Consider the following 21,134-nt stretch of genomic DNA (forward strand, 5'->3'; position numbering starts at 1 on the left):
AAGTTGAATATTTTTTGCCTCCATCTTTTATTCTGTACATTATCTGATATTCATATTCTTTCCCAGCACTCACTGGTGATGTGCAAGTCCACATTCTTGAACGTGATGGATCATGGAGTCACTGTCAGCAACATGAACCACACAGAAAAGTTGAAATACATACCAATGAGGTTGAATCAGACAAAGGGAGCTTCTTAAATTTATAGACTAGTAAAAGGAACGATCTGTGACGAAGATGATAATTAGTTGCATCCCTGTGTAGATAGGCTGGAACAGCTGTCGTGTTTCCTTTTTTTCCTCCTCCACTCTCTGGCTGCACTTGCAAGCATAACAAATAGCTTTCGTTCTTGCCTTGGAAGAAATTATATCCAATCGTTTCAGAGAGCTGTGTCTCTGATGAAGATGTCATGGGACTTTACTCCTCTGCTGCTGATGCTTGTTCATTATACAAACTGTTCCAGAAGCAGCAGCAGAAAATGATTTCAGGAGTCAGCTCTGTGTGCTACTAAAAGCTTTTTCTGCTCTTTTCTTCGATTCATCTTTGCCTACAAACACACACAAACACAGATTTAGGGGTTAAGAGGAAGGTGAGAGTGACACTCATATTTTTCCTCACCCACAAAAAAAGCCGAAAAACATATTTAGTCAAATGTTTCAAGTGGGTATACGCTTGCAGGTGGTTTTGACTATATTTATCCAGGTTTTGAGAGATCTGTCTTCGAGATATCTGCTTCCCCCGCAACCACAATTCAGGTAGAATAACAGGGTTTTGGACTGAAAAAACAAAAACAAAAAAACACCAGACACTTCTTTTGGTTGGGCCTTTAGGAACTATTCAAATGAAATAATAACAGGATAAACTAAAAGCAAATTACTTTAAATACTTCAAATTACACAAAATTGAAAAGTATGTTTAGTGTGATGTGTACAGTAGTTTGGACTGCACTTTATTATGAATAAAGCTCTCTCACTCATAAATATATACACACACATGCATGCACGCACGCACACAGACACACACTCTAACAGCTCATTGAGAGTGTGACTTTATGCAGGAAATGAGAGTAAAGACACAGGAGCGAGCACAGAGGAACTATATACTGGAGTCATTTTTCCATCTTTGGCCAAATTCTAACTGGACTGATATTATTTCCAGCTGCTTGGAAGCCAACACACACACACACACACACACACACACTAATGGGATGGCTGAACGGCACCACCGCCTGGCCGACGACAGTCAATGACATTAAGAGGCAACAAACTCTCGCAATATCACAGTAGAGGTGATTTGGTGGCGCCCAGTGGATTCACACTGCCATCACAACTCCAGAAAAACAAACAAGCAAAAACAATGATTATTCATCGACTGCAACGTTAACCAACCAATCATTTAATAAATGATTTTGCAATACAAAACATCTGTGCAAAAATGTTCAGACAAAATACAAAGACAAGGCCTCTCTTGGTCAAAAGGATATGAATGTAAACCTTTTGTGATGGGTACACTGTTATTGAAATATAAATTTATTTGTATGTTGTTTTTTTTCTTTTTTTTTTTGAAAAAACTTGATCTAGAATAAAACAAAAAAAAAGGTACAATAATGATTAGTTTTTTGCCAAATACAAAAATACCTAGACTTGATTAAGATTCACAGTCTTGTGTACAAGTGGTTTTTGCACCGTTATAGCAGTACACACACATCCTTTACATGCCGGAGGTCATGTGTACACACTCAGATGCCTAGGTAGCTCAAATTGCTTCAGCGGAAAAAAAGAGAGAGATACAGTACGGAGACAAAAGATAGAAATGAAACTTGATGGTAAAAATTAACTAAAGTGATTGAATTCAAATTTGGCCGGGATTTGACATGAGGAGTGGATGGAAACAAAAGCCTCTCCCGTCATATTGCTAATGGCAGCTGCTCACATTTGATTTGGATTAAGGATCTCGGGGTAAAATAGACCTCATCTCATTGATGAAAATCTGATTTATTTTGATTTTCTCCAATTTTATCTGTGACTTTAAGACAGGATGAACTAAACCTCTACATTCTCAAACTGAAAACTTGGAAACAATGCACTGTTTTTTTTTCCGTCTTCTTTTTTACTGCACTTTAAGCTTGACACACTCACAGCTGTTTTGGTAACATGATAATCTGTAGTGCAACACACACAGTTGGGATGTTTTAAATGACCAAAAACCAATGATTGTCTACTACAAAGGAACCATGGGGATAATCAGAACTCTGTTTTCTCTTCTGCTGCTTCTATCACTTTTCTTTATAATAAAAGCTTCATATTTAGCATCATCATGAAACATTAATAAGACAGATGCAGCATCGCTCATGTTATTCCAGGACTTAGAGTTAATTATTTTCAAAAAATGAACATGCTTTATATCACAAGAGGATTATCAGACTAAATGCATCCAAACCAAATGCTGCTGGACACCGGACATGTTAACAGATAAACGCAGCTGTTAGTTCTCAAACAGAAAGAGCTAATTCATTTGATTATCCTATTTTTTTAAAACCTTGCTCTTGTTGGTATCACCTGAAAGACAGAACAGCTGGTTCTGAATATTATAAAAAAAACGGATACAGATGCAGATAAAAGCAAGATGCATACATCTCTCTGCACACTGCACAAGAATCTGTCCACAGTTAATATATATAATTAGTTTTTGCACAATGAAGACGCTGTAAAACAGGGAGTAAAAGGACAGAGATATGAATACCAGCCTGGTCAATAAAACCTGTAATTTCCTTCAAAATTTAAACACTGATGAGAGAAAGAAAAATACTTCAATATCACATCCAATCTATTATAAAATTGTTCTTTTGTAAAGGGCAGTAAAAATGACTCCAGGACTCACATGGTGGATGATGCCCTGAGAGCCGTCCAGTTCTGCTGTTAGGTGTGAGGAGGATATGAGAGCTGTGTGATATTATTGATAGATCTGTCATTTGTTCTCTGCAGACAGCTTTGAAGAGTTAGATTCACAGGGAAGAAGATAAAATGATGAAAGGGGCACTGAGAAAACTGAGAGGCACTAATGATCTATATGCTCAAATAGGGAAGATGGGAAATTCAGAAAATGGAAGGCTGATGTGGAGTTTAAAATTCAATCACAACAATAGAAAAACAAACAGAAAAACCAAAACAAAACTCCTTCCTTGTTTCTCAGCCTGGACAGCCTGCAGTATACTGAGGTTTGAAAAAGGCAAAGAGGCTAAGAGGCCCGCATCCATGTTGCAAAAGTCTCAGACAGTCATTGTTGAGGTTGCACAGAAACATTCAGGTGTCATTTCTGAAAGGTTTTTGTGTGAAGACGAGTATTTTAGTTCCAGCTGCATTCTACGGAGAGCTCTATGGTAAGGATCTAAAGTTAACTTCAGGGTCCAGCGTCAGGGCAGCGAACGTCGCCTGTACGCCTGCTGTACTGGTGCCGGTCGTCTGCTTTGTTCAGGCTGCTGTCGCTTGATAAATGCAGCTTCTTTCTTTTACTGTACAAGCAAATGTGTCTTAATGTCCAGAGTCAAACAGGTCACACCACCGCTGCAAAGGCACCTAAAGGTCATGATATGAAGGTCAGTGTCTGCATGAAACAGTCATTTTAGCTGTTGATGCAGTAACTTTTTGTCAGACTGTCGTACACAGTAAGGACACAGGATGGACTTACTACTTTTTCCACTTTAAAGTGTTTTTCCATAATAAAATGTTCTTTTTCGAATATATATCTTTGTATTTCATTCATTCAGGACGTATGTACCGTATTTACACAGAGGTTAAAATAAAAACATTTTCAAACCATGGTAGTAAGTACACTTGCTTTTTAGACAATAAGGCATTAAAAAGTCAAACAGCTGTGTATATACTTGTAGCTGCGACAGTGTTTCTTGCACACCCAGATGTGCTGCCTGTTTCCGTTCGCTCTCTGTACGGCCGGAGGAGAATTATTAGAGCAGGTCCCGGGGTGAGAAGCGAATCGTCTCATATTTGGGTCCCAAGAGGAAAAGAGTGTGAGTATCCGTCTCGTCTATCTACAGGTCTGCGGTGATGACCGAGTCGTTGTACATCAGTACGTCAGAATCACCAGCGAGCAGCGCTGCTGTTTGCGACGCGTGGTCCAGCTGCCCCTTCTGGGAAATTTGTCCGTACATCTGAACCGACCCCCCGCCGCTCCCCGGCATGATGCAGTGGGACAGCAGCGGCGCGTTGGCGTCATGGTTGGAGCCCGTGGTGGAGGGCACGCCGCTGACGTGCCCCGTGCTGGTGGAGCCGCTGGCGCTGCTGGGCGAGCGGCTTTTGGGAGGGGGCAGGTGGTGCTGGATCACCCTGGTGGGGGGAGCCGGGGCGGGGTAGTGGGCAGGGAAAGCTGCGTATCCTGGCGGGATGGGGTATCCGTTGACGGGGATGAAGCGCTGGTGGGTTTGGGGCACGGCCATGGGCGTCCAGGCTGGGATCGTGGCCATCTGGCCCGGCGCGGGGATGGCCTGGGCCGGGTAGAGGTACCCCGCCGCGGCGGCGGCCGCAGCATAACGGGGGTTGCTCAGGTTGCTGACGGGGCTGGCGCTGAGCGAGGTGGTCTGGGTGGTGGCGTTGCCCCCGCCCCCAGACGGTGTGCTTGAACTGGCGTGTGATGACAGCCCCTCCCAGGCTCTCAGGCGGGCGTGGACGTCCTTGAACCTTGGTCGGCGTCCCGGTCCCTCCTGCCAGCACTCAGTCATCAACCCATAGAACCTGAGGGGTTAAAGATTTTGTTGTTATCATGTCTGACTACTGTCACAATATTTAGTTTCATTTAATAAACACATTTTTAATACTTAAGACACTAAATATAAACTTGAAATCTCATTTTTGGATGTTTTTCATTCTACATTTTCAGTTGGATCACATATCAATAAATTATGAATTATAAAAACTGTACATACTGTTGATACTGAGGCTCTAGTGACATCTAGTGGTTAAGATGTATGTCATAACTGTGCGATTATATGCCAACTCTCCGTCTCACTTTATGTTTCCTGCTTTTCTCTCAACTTAACTCAAGGCCAAAAAAGCGTCCTCAAAAAACCTTGAAATAAATACTAACACACCTCTACAGGCAATGGCGTAAAAACGTTCTGCTTATTTTGTTAACTCAGGTTGCTGTCATTGATAACCCAAGCACAGCCATATATAGAGAGATCTAGCTGGCTATGACACTGGTGATGAATCCAGGAGGCGTTCAGGTGCACTCGATGATAGAGAACTATAGTATGAAGAATACATGATAAATTATGGTCCTAGACTTGCAAAATAAACAAAGACACAGATGAAGTTCAATGGCTTTGTAACACAAAGTACTGATACATAAGTGTGAGTAAACCATGTATCGTACGCACCATTTTACCTCCTCATAATTTACCCAACAGTTAATTTTGACCTGTCATATTTTCCACAAACACACCTTGGTGGGCAGTCCTCCGGGCAGGGCAGCAGCTGCCTCTTTCTCACCATCTCCATCACTTCCTGGTTGGAGAAGCCGTAATAGGGCTGCAGGCCGTAACTGAAGATCTCCCACAGCACGACTCCGTACGACCAGATGTCCGAGTCTGTGGTGAACTTGCCGTATGCGATGGCCTCGGGGGACATCCAGCGGATGGGCAGCAGGGTTTTGGGCTGGAAGCAGTAGTAGTCTGAGGAGTAGATCTCTCTGGAGAGACCCAGGTCTGAAATCTTAACATGAAGCTGCTCGCCCACTAAGATGTTGCGGGCGGCGAGGTCTTTGTGGACGTAGAAGTGACTGGCCAGGTACTCCATCCCCGCGGCCACCTAGATTAGATCAGTTAGAAAAAACAATAGTTAATGAAAACTCATAATTAAAAGTTCTCATTGAATGATGAAATAGGACGAGAAAAGAAAAGAATATGATAAAGATTTTATTCTGTGGGTAATGGGGGTGGGACTAGATAAGCTTTTGCTTCTCCCGCTTTCCCTTTCGGCCATGTGTATTGTATTATTTGAACTAAGATGAAGTGTGATGATGATGATTCAATTGACATGCCCGAAATAAACAAACAAATAAATAAATAAATCTGTTCACCTGTATGGCCATGTGCAGGAAGTCTCCGTGATCCAGGCTGGATTTGACCGTGCCGTCCTCATCGCTGCTGCAGCCCACGTCAGAGTGTGGCGAGCGCATGATGAGGAACTCGTGGAGGTCGCCTTGAGGGAGAAACTCAAACAGCATACAGACGGGCTGCTCCTGGGTCACCACACCCAGCAGGCACACCACGTTTGGGTGTTGCAGCTCTGTCAGCACGGCAGCCTCCTGCGATGGGAAACCAGACAAGTTAATGGTGACTTTTGGAGAAGAAACGAAAGAGGCCCAAACACAGACTAGACAGGGTCTAAGACTTTAAAGTGATACTGGATCCACTTGCTGCCTTTTTAAAAAAAAACTACGGTGGTTTGTTTCATACTGAGAAAGTCGGGATTTTTGGGTGCAGTGTCGCTTTAAATGCCGACAGTTTGGGTCTGTCTCGCCAGTGGAAAGTGAGGATTATGTTTTACACAAGTCATCTGTTTCAGTTCTCCTTAACATCTAAATTTATCTGGACAACCTGCCCGTAGTAACAGTATATTTTTGGAACTATTTCAAGCAAATTCATCTGCTGTTCAGTGAGTTTTCGCCATACGCAGTCTCTCATTGCCCACCACATTCACCTTCTGTGGAAATATAACAAGTCATGCTTCAAGTCTTGTGGGAAGAACGATCTTTCCACTGGGAAAGCCGTCCCTTATGGTTTCAAACAGCAGTGTTTTAGTATCACATTTCATTTTACAAGTCCACACACAACCGCCAGCCCTTTAAAATGACTTAGTGCTGCTGCATAGGTTATATAGACTGTTTTTTAAGACGGATATGTAAGGATTTTGGTATATTAAGTAAACCCAAGGCTTTGGTGGCAGCGATCCATTCTGTACCTGCTGGAAGTCGCCCCAATGCTGCGCACTGGACAGATCCTTCAGGGTCTTTATGGCCACAAGTTGTGCTTGATCCATGCCAGGTAGATACAGGTGACCCTTGTAGATCTTCCCCAAAGTGCACTCTCCGAGCTCCTCCATGAAACGCACGGCTGATAGAGGAAGCTCTTTGGCCTTGCTCTGCAGACAGAAAATGAAAAGAGAGGCAGGAGGAATGAGATCAGTGGGTAGAGGAGATGTGACAGAAAAATTAGATCATTATTTACTTTGTTAGGGCAGCTCTCTCTCCTCACCATTATCCTCGTATGGAAAAGTGAAATGTTGACACGACGTTTACACTGCTGCCTCTAATTCAATGCAGGCAAACTGCCTGATAAAACACCAAATATGTGTCTGAGCTTGCGTGCTCATTTCAGTGCGCGTAAAAAAAAGTATAGCCTGGAGAGTTGATAATTGTCATAATCAGACTCAATCCATTACATCAGCTCATAATGACTCCCTTTAAGCCTTTGGAAAGCAATGTGGGAAAACCATGCAATCTGGCAGCTTAAAAATGTTATTTATCTGACAGGTTAGCGGCGTTCAGGAAGGCTAAGCATTTAATTCTCTTTCCAGTAAAACTGTAGAATTGGCTGCAGAAATAACAGAAAAGAGCTTTTAGCTTTCTTTCCAAGGGGGTGGCATTGTCTTCATAGTCTTTGGTGCCCACACTGAGAAGGACTCAGACTGGAAGGTTTATTTGTACAGTTAAATCCTACAAGGCTGAGCTGAACTGTAGAGTTTAACACTACAAGAAAGCTTCATAACTGAGCTGGACTTAATCTAATCTTAACACAAATGGTGAGAGAGAGGAACAAAGTAAGAGATGGATTCATAGAAATATACAAACATAGAAACCTTGTAATCACAGATGACTAGTGCACCTGATCTTAACGGGTAAATCTGATATGTCTTTATGTCATTTTTGTCCAAAAACACAAAACTGAGTTCATTCATTAAAATGAGTTCTGTAATTTATTTTGAGTCAATCAGCAGCTGTAAACACTACTTCCTCTGTTTTCACATAGGAACAAGTCAGGAGGTTGGAAAGTATCGATGTGCGGTCACATCGGTTTTGGTGTTTTCATGGGATTTGTTGACAACTTAGACCCGTGACAATTTTCGGGCTGCGTTATTATAATTTTTGCCGAGCCACTTCTAACAACCGCAGGGCCACAGATCCAAAACAAGAGCTTAAGATATTAAAAAAAACAAAAAAAACCCCACAAATTGTCTAAAGAACTGCACAGGGACGTAATCAGAGCGGCACATCTGTTTATGAGTGTGCGGGAGTCCTTTGTCCCTTTTGGTTTTGTTGTTTATGCTTGGTGACTCCAGCTAAAGTCTCATAACTAAAGAGCTGTCCAGGTGATCTCAGAAACAGTGGGAGTATGTGTGTGTGTGTGTGTGTGTAGCTGTACTTGGGAGAAGATAAAAGGTGAGGAGAGGTTGGCAGAGATTTTCAGATTCCAGGAACTCAAAGATGAATAATGAAATTCCTCGGTGAGCAGGACACACACACAATCACACACACACACACACACACACACACACACAGGCCTGTAAGAGCTCTGAGTGGGGGTGGGGGGCAGTGTGTGTGCGTGAGAGAATGTGTGTGTGTGTGTGTGTGTGTGTGTGTGTGTTTCTGATTGTGTGTCAGATTGTGAGCATCAGAGGAGTGTGGGGCCTGCTGATGTTATGAGAGACACAGATGTTTTTAGTTATGGGTTTGTTTCACCCCTTCTTTCCTCCCCACACCCACACCCAAACCCTCAGATCCTCCTCACACCACCACAGTTTTCAATGTGTGTGTGCGTGTGTGTGAGCGCGTCTATGTTTATGTGTGTCTAAATGGATTGTCACAGGCAAGTGACCCCTGAGTGACCCCCCCCCCCCTTTCGCAAAGCCTGCTGGGTAGCAGCCTCACCCCGACTCAACACAAAGGTGTAGATTTGAGGGGTAGAGAAGAATGAGAGTCACTTTGGGAAAAAAGTAGAGATCTCATATAAATCCTTATCTGTTTGAAGCGATCTGGTAGGTTACAGTAGTTAGGCACTAAGTGGCAAAACAGGAAATGGCTGCGCTTTGTTGTTTTGCTTCTGACGTCCTACAATTGATGGCTCTGTGGTCTGATATGTGTGAACCATATCACGAGACCTTTGCTGTCCACAAAGAGCATCGGAAATCAGCTGTATAATTCCATAAGCACATGGCTGCCTGTCACTCTTGAAAACTTTCTTTCATGTACTGTAAGAACTTGACTCTGTGCAGATGCGAGGTCGGTCGCCGTCTAAACACAGCAAGCAAAGATTGCCTTTTTAGGTCAGTGAAACATTTGTTCCATTCCAAAAAAACAAAATGAACCAGAGATATTAATGGCTTCTGACGCTTCTGTGACATTTTGCAGCTCTCCCTACAACTGTTGATGGTAATGTCATACACATTACCTTGAGCATCGGCTCTGGTTTTGCACAAGCAGAGACACACTGTCTACATAACCGCAGTGCACCCACCCACCCACCAAAATGATGTGGAAAAAGATAAACAGACATGATACGACCGAGTGTGCAACCTTGAAAGAAATATGATACGGATCCTAATGTGAGCGATGTGGTGGCTAATCTACATTACAAAGAGGTTCTGTGAGAGACGGAGGGGAGGGAGGAGAGAGTGGAGAGAGGGACGGGAAAGAGTTTCAGAGGTAAAGAGATGGAGGGAGAGAGGCAGAAGAAGAGGAACAAAGAAAGACGGATTAAGTGAGAGGAGCGTGAGGAAGAGAGACGGAGGGAGAGACGTAAACAGAGAGAAGAGGAGCTGCAGTTGAACCCTCCTGGACCTGCTGAGCTCTGATGATAGATCTGAAGCTCTGGCTGAGACAGGTCATTTCCACACACACACAAACACACATAGACAGTCACACAAGCTCTCTCTCTTTCTCTCTCTCTCTCACACACACAGTCAACTCAGTAACCTCTGCATGCTGTAACGTATCTCCATTGACACACACAGGCCTGTGCCAGTGTTTTGACTCCTTCCTCAGTCTGCTCTTATGACTAAAAAAGACCAAGACAGTAAAACAGTGCTCATTTTGAGTCACCACAGGAAAGTCCAAAATGCTGTGTGAGATTTCACCCAGCTGCCACTTTATTAGGTACACCTGGCTAAAACTCAGCCAGTCTAATTCTAGGTAAATTCTACCTTCGTGAAGATAATAACCTTGATGTGTGGACTCAAGTTAGAGTTGCTGGTGAGTTGTGTTACATTTTGTTCTTTAACCTTCCTCTTGTGTTTGGGTCAGTGACCTGTTTTCCGGTTTTAAATGCCTAAAGGTACCACATACATTTGTTTATAGCATCAAAGCTTTTTGACTTTGTCAGAAACCTCTATTTAAACAACATAAAACAAACAAAAAAAATTCACAAAATTCTAAAATGATCTGGTTAAAATTATGACATTTGTGGTGTTAGGGTCAATTTTGACCCGGTTATAACGATAAGAACAATAATTAGAGTAAAAACTGAAATCATAACTGCAAAACCAACCTTTTCATGGATAAGGAAGCCTAACAATGTAGCCAAGAGAAGAAAAACAGATTGGATGTTTTTAGTGTGTTTTACAGCTGATTTAAAACATGGGTCAAAACTGACCCTAACACCATAGATGGTAGCAGAAAGCCAACACAAGACAAAGGGAAAAAAACTTTGGTCATTTAGTTTCCATCCACACAAAGTGTCATATTCTGTGACTGTGCTGTTCTCTACCTTGGGTTTGTAAGCAGTCGCGAGCATGGACATCTCCACGTTTTGCCCTCTGACAGGTTTGGGCTGGCGGGGGGCAGGAGGCCTGGCGGACTTCTGGTTGTTGCGGCACACACAGATGAAGAAGAACAGCAAGGCGATGGCCAATGGGATGGCCACGCTGGGAACCAGGATGTACAAGATCTCCATGTTGCCGCCGCCGCCAGAGTTGTCTTTATGGTCTACGGGGACGGACGGACAGGTGGTTAATATCAGATCTACAGATAACTGAGTATTCATTCAGAGAACATATTCTGGTCTCTCACCACAGACGGGTATGTCACAGAGCTCCAACGGGACGCCCTCGTCCAGCGTGAAGCACCACGGGGCCTCCAGCTTGTTCCCTGGGTTACGGCAGTACGAGTGTCCCCCGTTCAGCTCCGGATAGCGGATGGCCAGGTAGGGGTGGGTGTGAGGATACTGGGAGTTCCACGGCTGACACTGACGCCCCGACTTTGTCTTACTGACCGTCCCACGGTAGTCTGACCCGCTGTTGTTGTAACACTTGTGATCTGGGAAGGCAAGGCGAGGTTGTGCTTTAATGGTTTGAGTGTTGGGTGCTTTTTTTCGGCTGGAAGTGGATACGACATGGGGCTAAAGTTAAGACACCCAGGTGTGTTAAAAGCTCATGTGTAGGGTCTTTGTCTGCATGGCTTCTGACGATTCTTTGCAAACCACTTTGTTTGAATAACAAATTGAGATGGAAATAATTCCCTAATGAATATCATGAGAGACAATATGATCGTCAATGATCGATATTCTCTGCACTTATAAATATCATACAGTAGTATCATGTAGTATACTGACAACTTTGAGAGCAATTGAGGACAAATTTCTTCTAAGTTCGACTAGTGGTAAAAGGATTGTCTGATTTGAATAAAATATTACCAACTATTTTGGTAGTAATTATTCAAGCATAAGTTCGAAAGGCTCACTGGAGTTCATCAAATGAGCAGATCCACAAAGTTAAAAATCTCAAACAGCTCCTTTTAATGACTACAGCAGGGATAACTCTCCTCAGACAATAATAATGAGCAGTCTTAGAAGTGCGAATAAAGGACTTCATTAAATAAGCATGTGAACCAGTCTTACTCTTGTTAATTGGCTCGGCCATGGGGATTCCTATCCTCAGACAGTTTGCAGCCTCGGGGCTGTCGGGGGCAGCCAGGTCGTCGCAGTTGGGCAGCTTCAGTCTCTTCAGGATTAAAGGGTTGGAGCGGGCGATGATGTACTCCGTCTTACACAGGTCGTTCTCCAGGATCTCACACTCGTCCTTACACAGGTCCCGAGGTTTGTCGGTGCCCGAGCTGCGGTCGCACGTCGGGAAGGCGAAGTGGCAGAGGGACGGGATGGCGAACTGGGAGCAGCGGTCGGACAGATGGTTGGACGTCCCGATCATGGTGAAGGCCGCTGGGAACAAGACGGGTAAAGGTGGGGTTAATAGACAGATAGGAGACTGAGTAGAAATTAATTATTTCTTTGATTTATTGTTTCTTACATTTATTGAAAGACATAAAGACGTGATGAGCTCTCTACTCATGTTGGTATGAACCTTTGGGAATTTACAAACATGTGGTATAAAAGAGGGGAACTGATACTAAAAGCTGCAACTTTAAATGTTTGATTCATAGTCTCACTGCACGGTTATTGCAAACATATGCTTTTCTGTGGGGGTCACTGTTAGTAAGACGATAAGACAAACAATTAAAAAAGTAACATTGGCTTTGGTCCAAACACTTCTCCAGCACATCGTTATGATAATGAGGGTCAGTAAACGTGACATTAAGTTTTAGATAGTGAATGGCTACCAAATGATTTCTGGATATGAAATGACTGATTTACAGTTCCACAGTAGGCTTATTACAGCTCTGTGGCAACATAAATCTTAATTATCACTTCTCCTTGATGTTTCACATTACAGTCTGAGTTCATGGCCTCTTTGTCCCCGAACCGTTCGGAGGGGAAAAAGCTGACGGCTGCACGGATGTAATCAATAACGCACACATTAATCTGACCACTGAAGACATACACATGCAAACACACAAAACAAAAACACAGATGCAGAGTCACAGACAAGTAGGACTGTATGGATTGGTATGTGGGCCATGTGCACCGCATACAGCGGTGACCCCGCTGAACTTCCTCTGAACTGCATGAGTGACGTTCTGCTTTCCTCCTACTGCTGCTTTTTAATTGAGGTTTGCCTTCTAAACGGGGTTTATTTGTTCAAGGTTGTCGTTGATTTAAGGGGATGTAGACTCACAAAGGTGTTCTATCAGACAGACCCTGGTTGCTGGAAACATATGTGAGTCTTCAAGTCAGGACAGAATGATGCTGAACAGAGGGAACAACTAGTTTGATCTTAAAAAAAAAAAGTTGGGCTGTGTTGATCTGGCAACATTCAATGTGGGTACAAATATGTTAATCTAAAATAATGAATATCTCCCAAGCTTCTTAGTCACACATCAGAAAAAACAAAAAGATACAGGGTCAATACTGGGTCCAACCAAGTGAAAAACTCTTCCTCTTACTCACCTGTAATCTGGGTCTCGATCTCACCCTGCATCTGCAATGAATCAACAAAGATGCTGCGGTTGCCGATGAAGCGGGCGCAGGCGATGCCTCGGTACGGCTGGCAGAAGCCCTCCTCATCAAAATCCTCCCTGCGACACAGAGAAACACAGGAGGAGGAGAAAAGAGAGGTTAGTTCAGATTTGTCTTTGCAATGTAAGTACAGCTCCCTGCTAAATACAGATGCCAAATAGGGTGCAATACACATCTGCACCACTAGATGTCAGACTCTCTTTGTATATCACACTTAAAACCATCTGGTTGCACTTCTGCAGAGAGAATGGACATTTCTCGTTGTGGGTACTATAACAAGAGGTCTCCCTTTGCTTGGCTGAAGATAAGTCACAGTTAAGTAAAAGATCTGAGGTCCACACACACAACACACCCACGCTCAAAAACACACACACACACACATACATACATACATGTACACACAGACTCAACCACAGTACAGTTGTAACCCACGTTAAGAATTAATGTTTAGCTGTTTGACTTTATTCCTGTTTATGGCACAGAGATGTCATCATGAGCCTTAATTTGAAACATATGGGCACAGAGGGAGAAGTGGCTGATGACCATGTTTTCAAAATAACACACAACTTTTACCTCCTTCAGTGACTCTTGGTTTTTTTTTTACACCCCTCTTCTGATTTTACTTCCCAGGTTAAGTACCGTGTTATTCCGCTCTGTTCTCTTTTTAATCTACTTATCTCACACCCACTTTCTTGTTCTGCCTCGATCTCTCACCTCTCTGCACTCACGCACGTGCACACACACACACACAAACCACATGCTGACTAGCAGGCTATTTGCTCAGTGTGAGATCACTGTGTCATGTGCTTTAAGTTGTGCCATATGAGGACTGTAAGACCAGGCACAACCACAATATATAGGGGAAAGCATGGTGCACACACACGCACACACACAGGGAAGCACAAAAGAAGCATATAGTAGCTACTGGCTGATATGAAAGCACATCCTTGTGCGTCAGACACTGCTGCTCATGTAATAGCAAACACAAGAGCTCCGTTTGAAACTAACAAGGCTGTGAAAATACTTGAAAAGCTGTTTTACCCCAAAAGAGCTCTATTTTAAATAATAACACAGACTTCCAGCTTTGTTTAGGGTTTTCATGTTGATTTAACAAACAGAACATTTTCTCCTTTGCTTCTATAATAAACTGTGGCTCCTTCTTCATGAAAACAACAACACAATGCTTCGTTTCACACTGAAAATGACTGTAAAATACTGCGTCTCGTGGCTTAACGCTTCATTATCACCCCCCGTCCATGTCTGCTTGCCTCTGTTAACATGAGTCAGCTTGTTTTACAGGCGACGTCACAATGTGTGAATTGCACTAATTACTCTGCAAATTGAGAACCTGCAAAAAAGTGCTTTTTTTAAGATGCACCTGAAAACAAGGTGCAAGCTAAATGCACGAGCAGCACCGATGTGGGCACAACACACAGAAAAACACACACGTTCAACTTTTCGTAATGTCAAGGTTGTGTGAAAGCACGGTGTGAGTTCAGGTCAGGAGGTTCCTGCTCTCTGAGGAGTGTTAAGTGACTGAAGGGTCAAGGTTAGATCTCTGACTCCAACCCCTGTCTGTACACATTTAAATGAGCTTTCCAGACACACACGAACATACACACAGAACTATAGAGCATGGGTCTGAAAACTGCCGATTCCACAGAGATATGTTAACACAACATTTATAGCTTAATACAGGTTTAAGCAGATTTTATCCTGGGAATATGTAATTTCCTACTAAAAATGTGGATATCAGTAATAATGAGCTCATGTTGTGGTGCGCCTGCACATGGCTTAGCACCCCTTCATCAAACCACAAACTGCTACATCTTCAGATATTTTTCCTTTGCTGAAAGCTTCTTCTGTTTAGGTGAAAATCATGTCTGGCATTAAATCTGTAAGAGGAGAGTCTCCGCAGTAAAAAAACAAAACAAAAAAAAACTTCCATACTGTACTGAGTGATGTGAGGGGCTGCTGATTGATTGGGCTGCTACCATTCTGAATGTAATGAAGCAGAATATGAGAATGCAGCTGGAGCATGAGAAAAAGCACACAGAGGATAGGGAGCGAGGGCTGGAGCGTGTCCAGAGGTTAGCTCTGGTTGTGCGTCACCGAGGACGGTGGACACACACATCCACACAAACGTCAAGCCACACACAGACAAGTAAATGACAAGGGAGAGCAAGACGATCCACCACAATGCAGCCAGATCCCCGCGGGCAAATTACAGCTCTAAGCCCCGGGTCCAAACGGCCTCGACCGAGCCGAACAAGCTCGGTCCAAATCACAACTCGGCCCTCTCCCATCTTGTGTGTGTGTCTGAGTTTCGTTTTGCTTTTCTCCTTGCACAGTTAAGATTGAAAGCCGTGTCTGAGAGGCAGCATTAAAGTGCCTGTATCCTGTCCAGTGTGGCATAAATGACTTACAGCATGTTTAAAGAGAGAAATGGGTAGGAAAGACACATCTACAAAAACCTAATCACTGTGAGACATCTGAGGTTTTCTGAAAATCTTTCCCTAGTATCCATTTATTTCTGTGTGTTTGTGTAAGCTATCCCGGGCCAGGAGAGCCAAGTGCGGTTGCTATTTGTGTAAACAGTGGATGGCTGTTTAGGCCTTTTATTTTACACACCAACGCCACGGGCCCTCAGTGTAATGTTTTATAATATTTAATTACAAGGAGAGGCTTTTCCGTCTCAGGCCCAATCTATAATCCAGAGCTAAACAGAAAGGCGAGCTCCACCACAGAACCTAAACAATGTATTCAGGACACTGATTCATTGTCCAATTACATTTTTTCCAACCTCATTATTTATTCAGGGAAGCGCTCGGTAAAGCTGCCACGCTCTTTTTCCAGCACCGCCCGGATTCACATCCATATGGTTACATACATTTACACCTGAGTTGTGCCAATAAGACCCAGACTGCAGCTCTGGGGCTCCAGACAGGGATGTTTAACAAGCACTTTACAACTGCACATGCACAGAAGTGTAATGACATTTTTCAATCAAGAAAAAGGTGTGAGCAAATCAAGTGGATAAAGTAAAATATATTCAGTATATATATGACATTTTGACCTCAAGTTTTCCTAATTTCATTCAAACAGTCAGAATCGATTAAATATTCTTTTCAATCGAAGAAAAGATGGAATAAAGACAAGAGTTAACACTGGTATTGCTTTGTACTGGTAATTCAAAAGCTGTTATTGCTATAAAACTGGCTATGTAGCAATAGCAATATGACTACACGCAGCTGGCTGGCACCATCCATCCTAGCAGAGATGCACATAAAAAGATGATGTAGACAACTTTCCTCTGAGTTATGTAGCAGTTAGCTCAACGATTATGAAGTGATTTTATGTAAAAATGAAGAACAGCCAGAAACAATATAACCCCCAGAAATAAAAAGGCAACATATCTGCAAGGCAGCGACAGGATACAATGCACTTCACAGACACAACATCACAATAACAGACACTCTCCCCTGCTATGCGCGTGATAACTGATGACTAATAAACTATTAACAATTGAGGAGGTTTGAATATTCAACCCACAAAACACGGATGATTCATTTAGAGCCAACTCCACACTTAATCACCCTCAGAAAGAAGTTCAATTTGGCATCAAAAGACAGAACAACTGGATTCTTTTAAAAGTCGCCATCAATCAAAATGTCAGAACACCCCCGCCCCGACTCTCTCCTGCAAAGATGACTCTTTAGTTTTTTTTTTTCCACCCAGACTGTCACACAATTGCACAGTGCTGAAAACTAACAGATGAAAAGTAAAAGTACACCAGCAAAGGAAGACAAAAGAAAAGAAAAGAAGAAGAAAGACACTCATTATTTCATCAGCTGTCTCTTTCAGTGCCCATCAAAGCCAGAGCAGCTTTTTTTTGACAAAGCTGTTGAAGTGTGAGTTTAACAAAAATCACTACAGGACCACAATTTCTTCAGCAACAATGTGCAATTTCAAAAAATATTGGCCTTTATGTGAGAATGACTTCACAGACCTTCTTAAAATACCGTCTTAAAACACATGTGACATTACTACTGTAGCACATTCTCTGTTTATTCAAGAGTAATATAAACCCCCTTGTTGGGTCTGCTTTGGTTTTTATGTTTTGATGAAGGAGGAAATCTTTCGGCAACAAGCTGCGGGCTGGGATGACGCGGTTGTGTTGACTTTTGGGGTTTAGAGGATGTGAAACTCAACACTCTTTGTTGGAGCGGGGGATACGGCGAGGATGCAATTTGAGGGCGAGTATAGATGAGGGAGGGGGGCGGAGCCGAAGGACATTTTACATTTCGGAGGTTTTGTTTGTAGGAGCTGCTGTGGCTGCTGAGTGAGGAGGAGATGAGCTGCGTGAGGTCACAGCCGCTGGATCCTGATTGGGGATGCCCCTTTAGTCTGCGCAACATGTGTGTGTGTGGGATTTTTTATTCTAAAGACCTACTGGGCCACATTTCTCCCCAGCTCCCTGCTGACGTGTAGACATATCTACATGTATAGCCTGTGGTGACTTATTTGGATACTTAGGATTTGATGGAACAATTCAACAACTTAAATGAAATCAAGAAGTGTGTTAAAGGGCCATTCACATGGTGCCTCAGGGAAAACAGATGAAAATTAGCTTCTTTTTTCTGTTGCTCAATAAGAATTTATGCTTCACATTTGGTCCAGCTACTGTACTATAAGTTTTTCATGCATTTCTCTATAGCTGTGTCTGAAAGTGTGGTTCATTGTGGATATAAAGTCTGTATATATTTTGTCAAATGAATTATTTGCATTCATATTATTATGACTATTACTGCAGTTTGAGTGCATCCTCACTGTGATATATATAAATATTACATTTTTAATAAAAATAGATGGATGGCTGAAATGGAAAATAAAATGTATGAAAAAAGCATTTCAAAACCACCTGATTAAGATAAATGAAGGAATTCATTTTGCAGCAAGATAAGGTGACATACAGGAGAAATGATAGCTAACACACATTGCATTGTACCCCCTTGTTTGTTAAGATTTTAAAGGGAAGGTGTCCAAGTACAAATCAAAGACACTTGTGGGTTTGGAAAGGAATGAATCAGCAAAAAGGATGAGAAGAAGAAAACAAGAGACGATCGTGTCGTTGCTGTCCTCTAGAGACTGTGTTTCCTCCCTGGATGCCGGTCGAACACAAAAGAAAAAATGAGAAAAACACAATCTGCTCAACATTATCTTGTCTGTTTACAATTATGAAAGGTACAACAGAATTAATGCTGAAGTAAAACATGGATTTAGGATGTTGCCAAGGTCTCTCTTTTTCACTTTTATCTGTACACTGTAGGTGAAATATGTTGATATTTTGCAACGGCCAACAATGACTGTAGGGAGGTGATTCATGTGTTAAGTCCTCCTATACTGGCGTCAGCTCATAGACAGTGTAATTCAATTATCACAGGAGAATTGGAGAATGCATGTGTGGTTGCAGTATGTAAGGATCTTTCACTGACAGCGAGCCAAAATGGCCACCAGAGGCTGAGGTTGACTGGGGTCTGTGGCTGCCAGTGGCCCGTGACCGTACTGGGAATGAACAGTGAGCGAGGGCAACTGAGGCGCTGCATTAAGATACAATGGAGAAAGCGAAGGCCCACCTGGGTCCTTGTGTAACCTCTGCTCACTGACTGCAACAATAGAGGCTTCTGTCAGAGGAGAGGCTGGAGAGATTCAGAGCGCACCGAGAGAAAGAGGAAGCAGGAAGAAGGAGGAGAAGAGATGACATGGAAATAAGCCGAAAAGTAAAAGTAACTGCAGCTGATGTTTTGTTCTCTGGAGAATCTACCTACTAGTTACCCACCTGTAACTTATCTTATTACTTAAGTCATATCCTGTTGTGGCAAATGAATAAAGATGCGAGAGAGATTTAGCAAATACTTGAATGGATTTGACTGACCTCAACGTTTTAGTATCTGACACCCACACTCTGCATCACTGGATTTTTTTTTTTTTTTTTTACAGGAAAGTGCCTGAATATGGTGAATATAAAGTCACAGTGAGTATCCCTGCTCATGCTAAGCGGTGTGGACACTGCTTGTGTTTATTTAAAACAAGCAACTGTTTCTGTTGCCAGCAATGTGAAATGCATCACTTCCACTGAGTAAGAGGAATTTTCCCATAAAACACATGGTTGGCACTGCAGGGCTTGAGGAGTAAATGTTAAAGCGTTTATGAAACTGCTCACGGTTGAATTACTCTCGATTTGAGATAGAAAGTAAACATTTATTTATGTTAACATTTCACTGACTGGAGCTTGGATACCAATCTGATCTAAAATAGTGCGCAGAATGACTCCCACATATAGATGTTTGCCGTTTGAAGTGTTGGACTGCGCTCCCGCCGAGGAATTTGTTTCAGGGCCCAGTCTTTGCCCACACAGGCTGGAAGTCACGACTGTGGATGAAGCTAAAGAGTTTTAATAACAGGGTTAACACATACTCAGTGATTTGACATGCAGGGAAGGGACCCTACATCAATCCCGTCACTCCTCGCAAAAGCTCCCGATCTGATGACATCACTTCCCTGGAGGGTTGCGCGGTATCACGAGGTGCAGTTGAGTTGAGTTGGGGGGTTTGGGGGAGTGAGGGTGTCAATCAGCCTGTCAATTAGCAGGACAGGGGAGCAATATGTCTCCTAAAACTTAACATAAACCCAGTGGTGTTTAGACAGACACATGCACACACAAACAAACGGAGCACAGGGGTCACACAGTAGAATCCATTACTACAGGGGTGAATTAGAGGTGGGGGTGGGAGGGGGAAAGGGGGTGTTTGACTAATCACCGACCCATTGGATGAACGGATCCGCGAGAATAAGAAAACAGAGATGAAGAAAGTGAAAGAAAGAGAGTCTGAGCGAGGAAGGCAAAGTAAGAGAAGTGAAGTCAGAGAGAGAAAGTGGAAGGACTGGAAACAGTTAGCTCCAGTCGATTGGTCCAACTGCTGCTGAACTATTTAGTGTGTGTTCATGTGTGTGTACTTGTGTGCGTGTGTGTGTTTGACCTCAAAACAACATCAGGCTAAAAGAATCTGTTGTTGTTGTGCTTTCATTACAATAATGTCACTACTCACTATCTCAGCAGTGATGGTGTTTAAACATCAAAGAGGAACTTCCATGTTTCTTGGTTTGAATCAGTGGCAGCTCCCATCTACCTCCTCCAGTCCCACCAGCCTTTAGACCGCAGGTTGTTTTCACAGTTTAGTCATGATTTCATGAGTTAAAAAAAAAAGTTGACATGGTTATTAGCGTGACACAATTAATGTGGCAAGTCTTGCTTCTTAGTGTTATAAACATTTATTGTCTTGGACGGGATAAATTAAGCTGTTAAGGCTCTAAATAGTTCACCTCATTTATCTGAGGAGGTGAGTCATTTAACCAAAAACAATTTCCCTAACTGCGGTTTTTGTGGTTGCCATGGTCACACACCAAGCCACGACAGCGATGTAGAAAAGTTGAGCTGCCGTTCTGTGTTTTCCTCCGTTGCTTGCTGCTGCCACTGGCACAGCCTGTGTGTTATGTTACTGTAGTAGCGTGTGGGTTTTTATTCTGACTCGCTGCCCCCTCCCGCGTCATTGACAGGGCTGACCTCACCTGTTTGCGTGTCCACATGTAAATTATCCGGTTTGGTACCAACACAGCTCACGCTTTGGCGCCATGAACACACACCAATGTCTGCGTTTA

The 21,134-nt window shown here is 43.0% G+C and overlaps 1 protein-coding gene across 3 annotated transcripts in view; it reads right to left on the reverse strand.

The window, feature by feature from the left end:
* Positions 1–1,370: 1,370 nt before the first annotated feature.
* Positions 1,371–21,134, reverse strand: part of ror1 (receptor tyrosine kinase-like orphan receptor 1) — a 126,675-nt gene continuing 106,911 nt past the window's right edge. For 2 of the 3 annotated variants that reach the window (XM_085774891.1, XM_085774893.1), the window contains 8 exons: positions 13,347–13,474; positions 11,904–12,221; positions 11,078–11,323; positions 10,776–10,993; positions 6,976–7,155; positions 6,092–6,319; positions 5,456–5,820; positions 1,371–4,746 (listed from right to left, as the gene is read on the reverse strand). In XM_085774891.1, the coding sequence (XP_085631017.1) occupies positions 4,047–4,746; positions 5,456–5,820; positions 6,092–6,319; positions 6,976–7,155; positions 10,776–10,993; positions 11,078–11,323; positions 11,904–12,221; positions 13,347–13,474 (2,383 nt within the window). In that variant the 3' untranslated portion in view covers positions 1,371–4,046. The remainder of the gene's footprint in view (positions 4,747–5,455; positions 5,821–6,091; positions 6,320–6,975; positions 7,156–10,775; positions 10,994–11,077; positions 11,324–11,903; positions 12,222–13,346; positions 13,475–21,134) is intronic. The other variant, XM_085774892.1, reaches the window with a different exon arrangement.

This window comes from Trachurus japonicus, chromosome 4, assembly GCF_045865225.1.
Source record: "Trachurus japonicus isolate A0001 chromosome 4, Traja_1.0".
In the NCBI taxonomy this organism is placed as follows: Eukaryota; Metazoa; Chordata; class Actinopteri; order Carangiformes; family Carangidae; genus Trachurus; species Trachurus japonicus.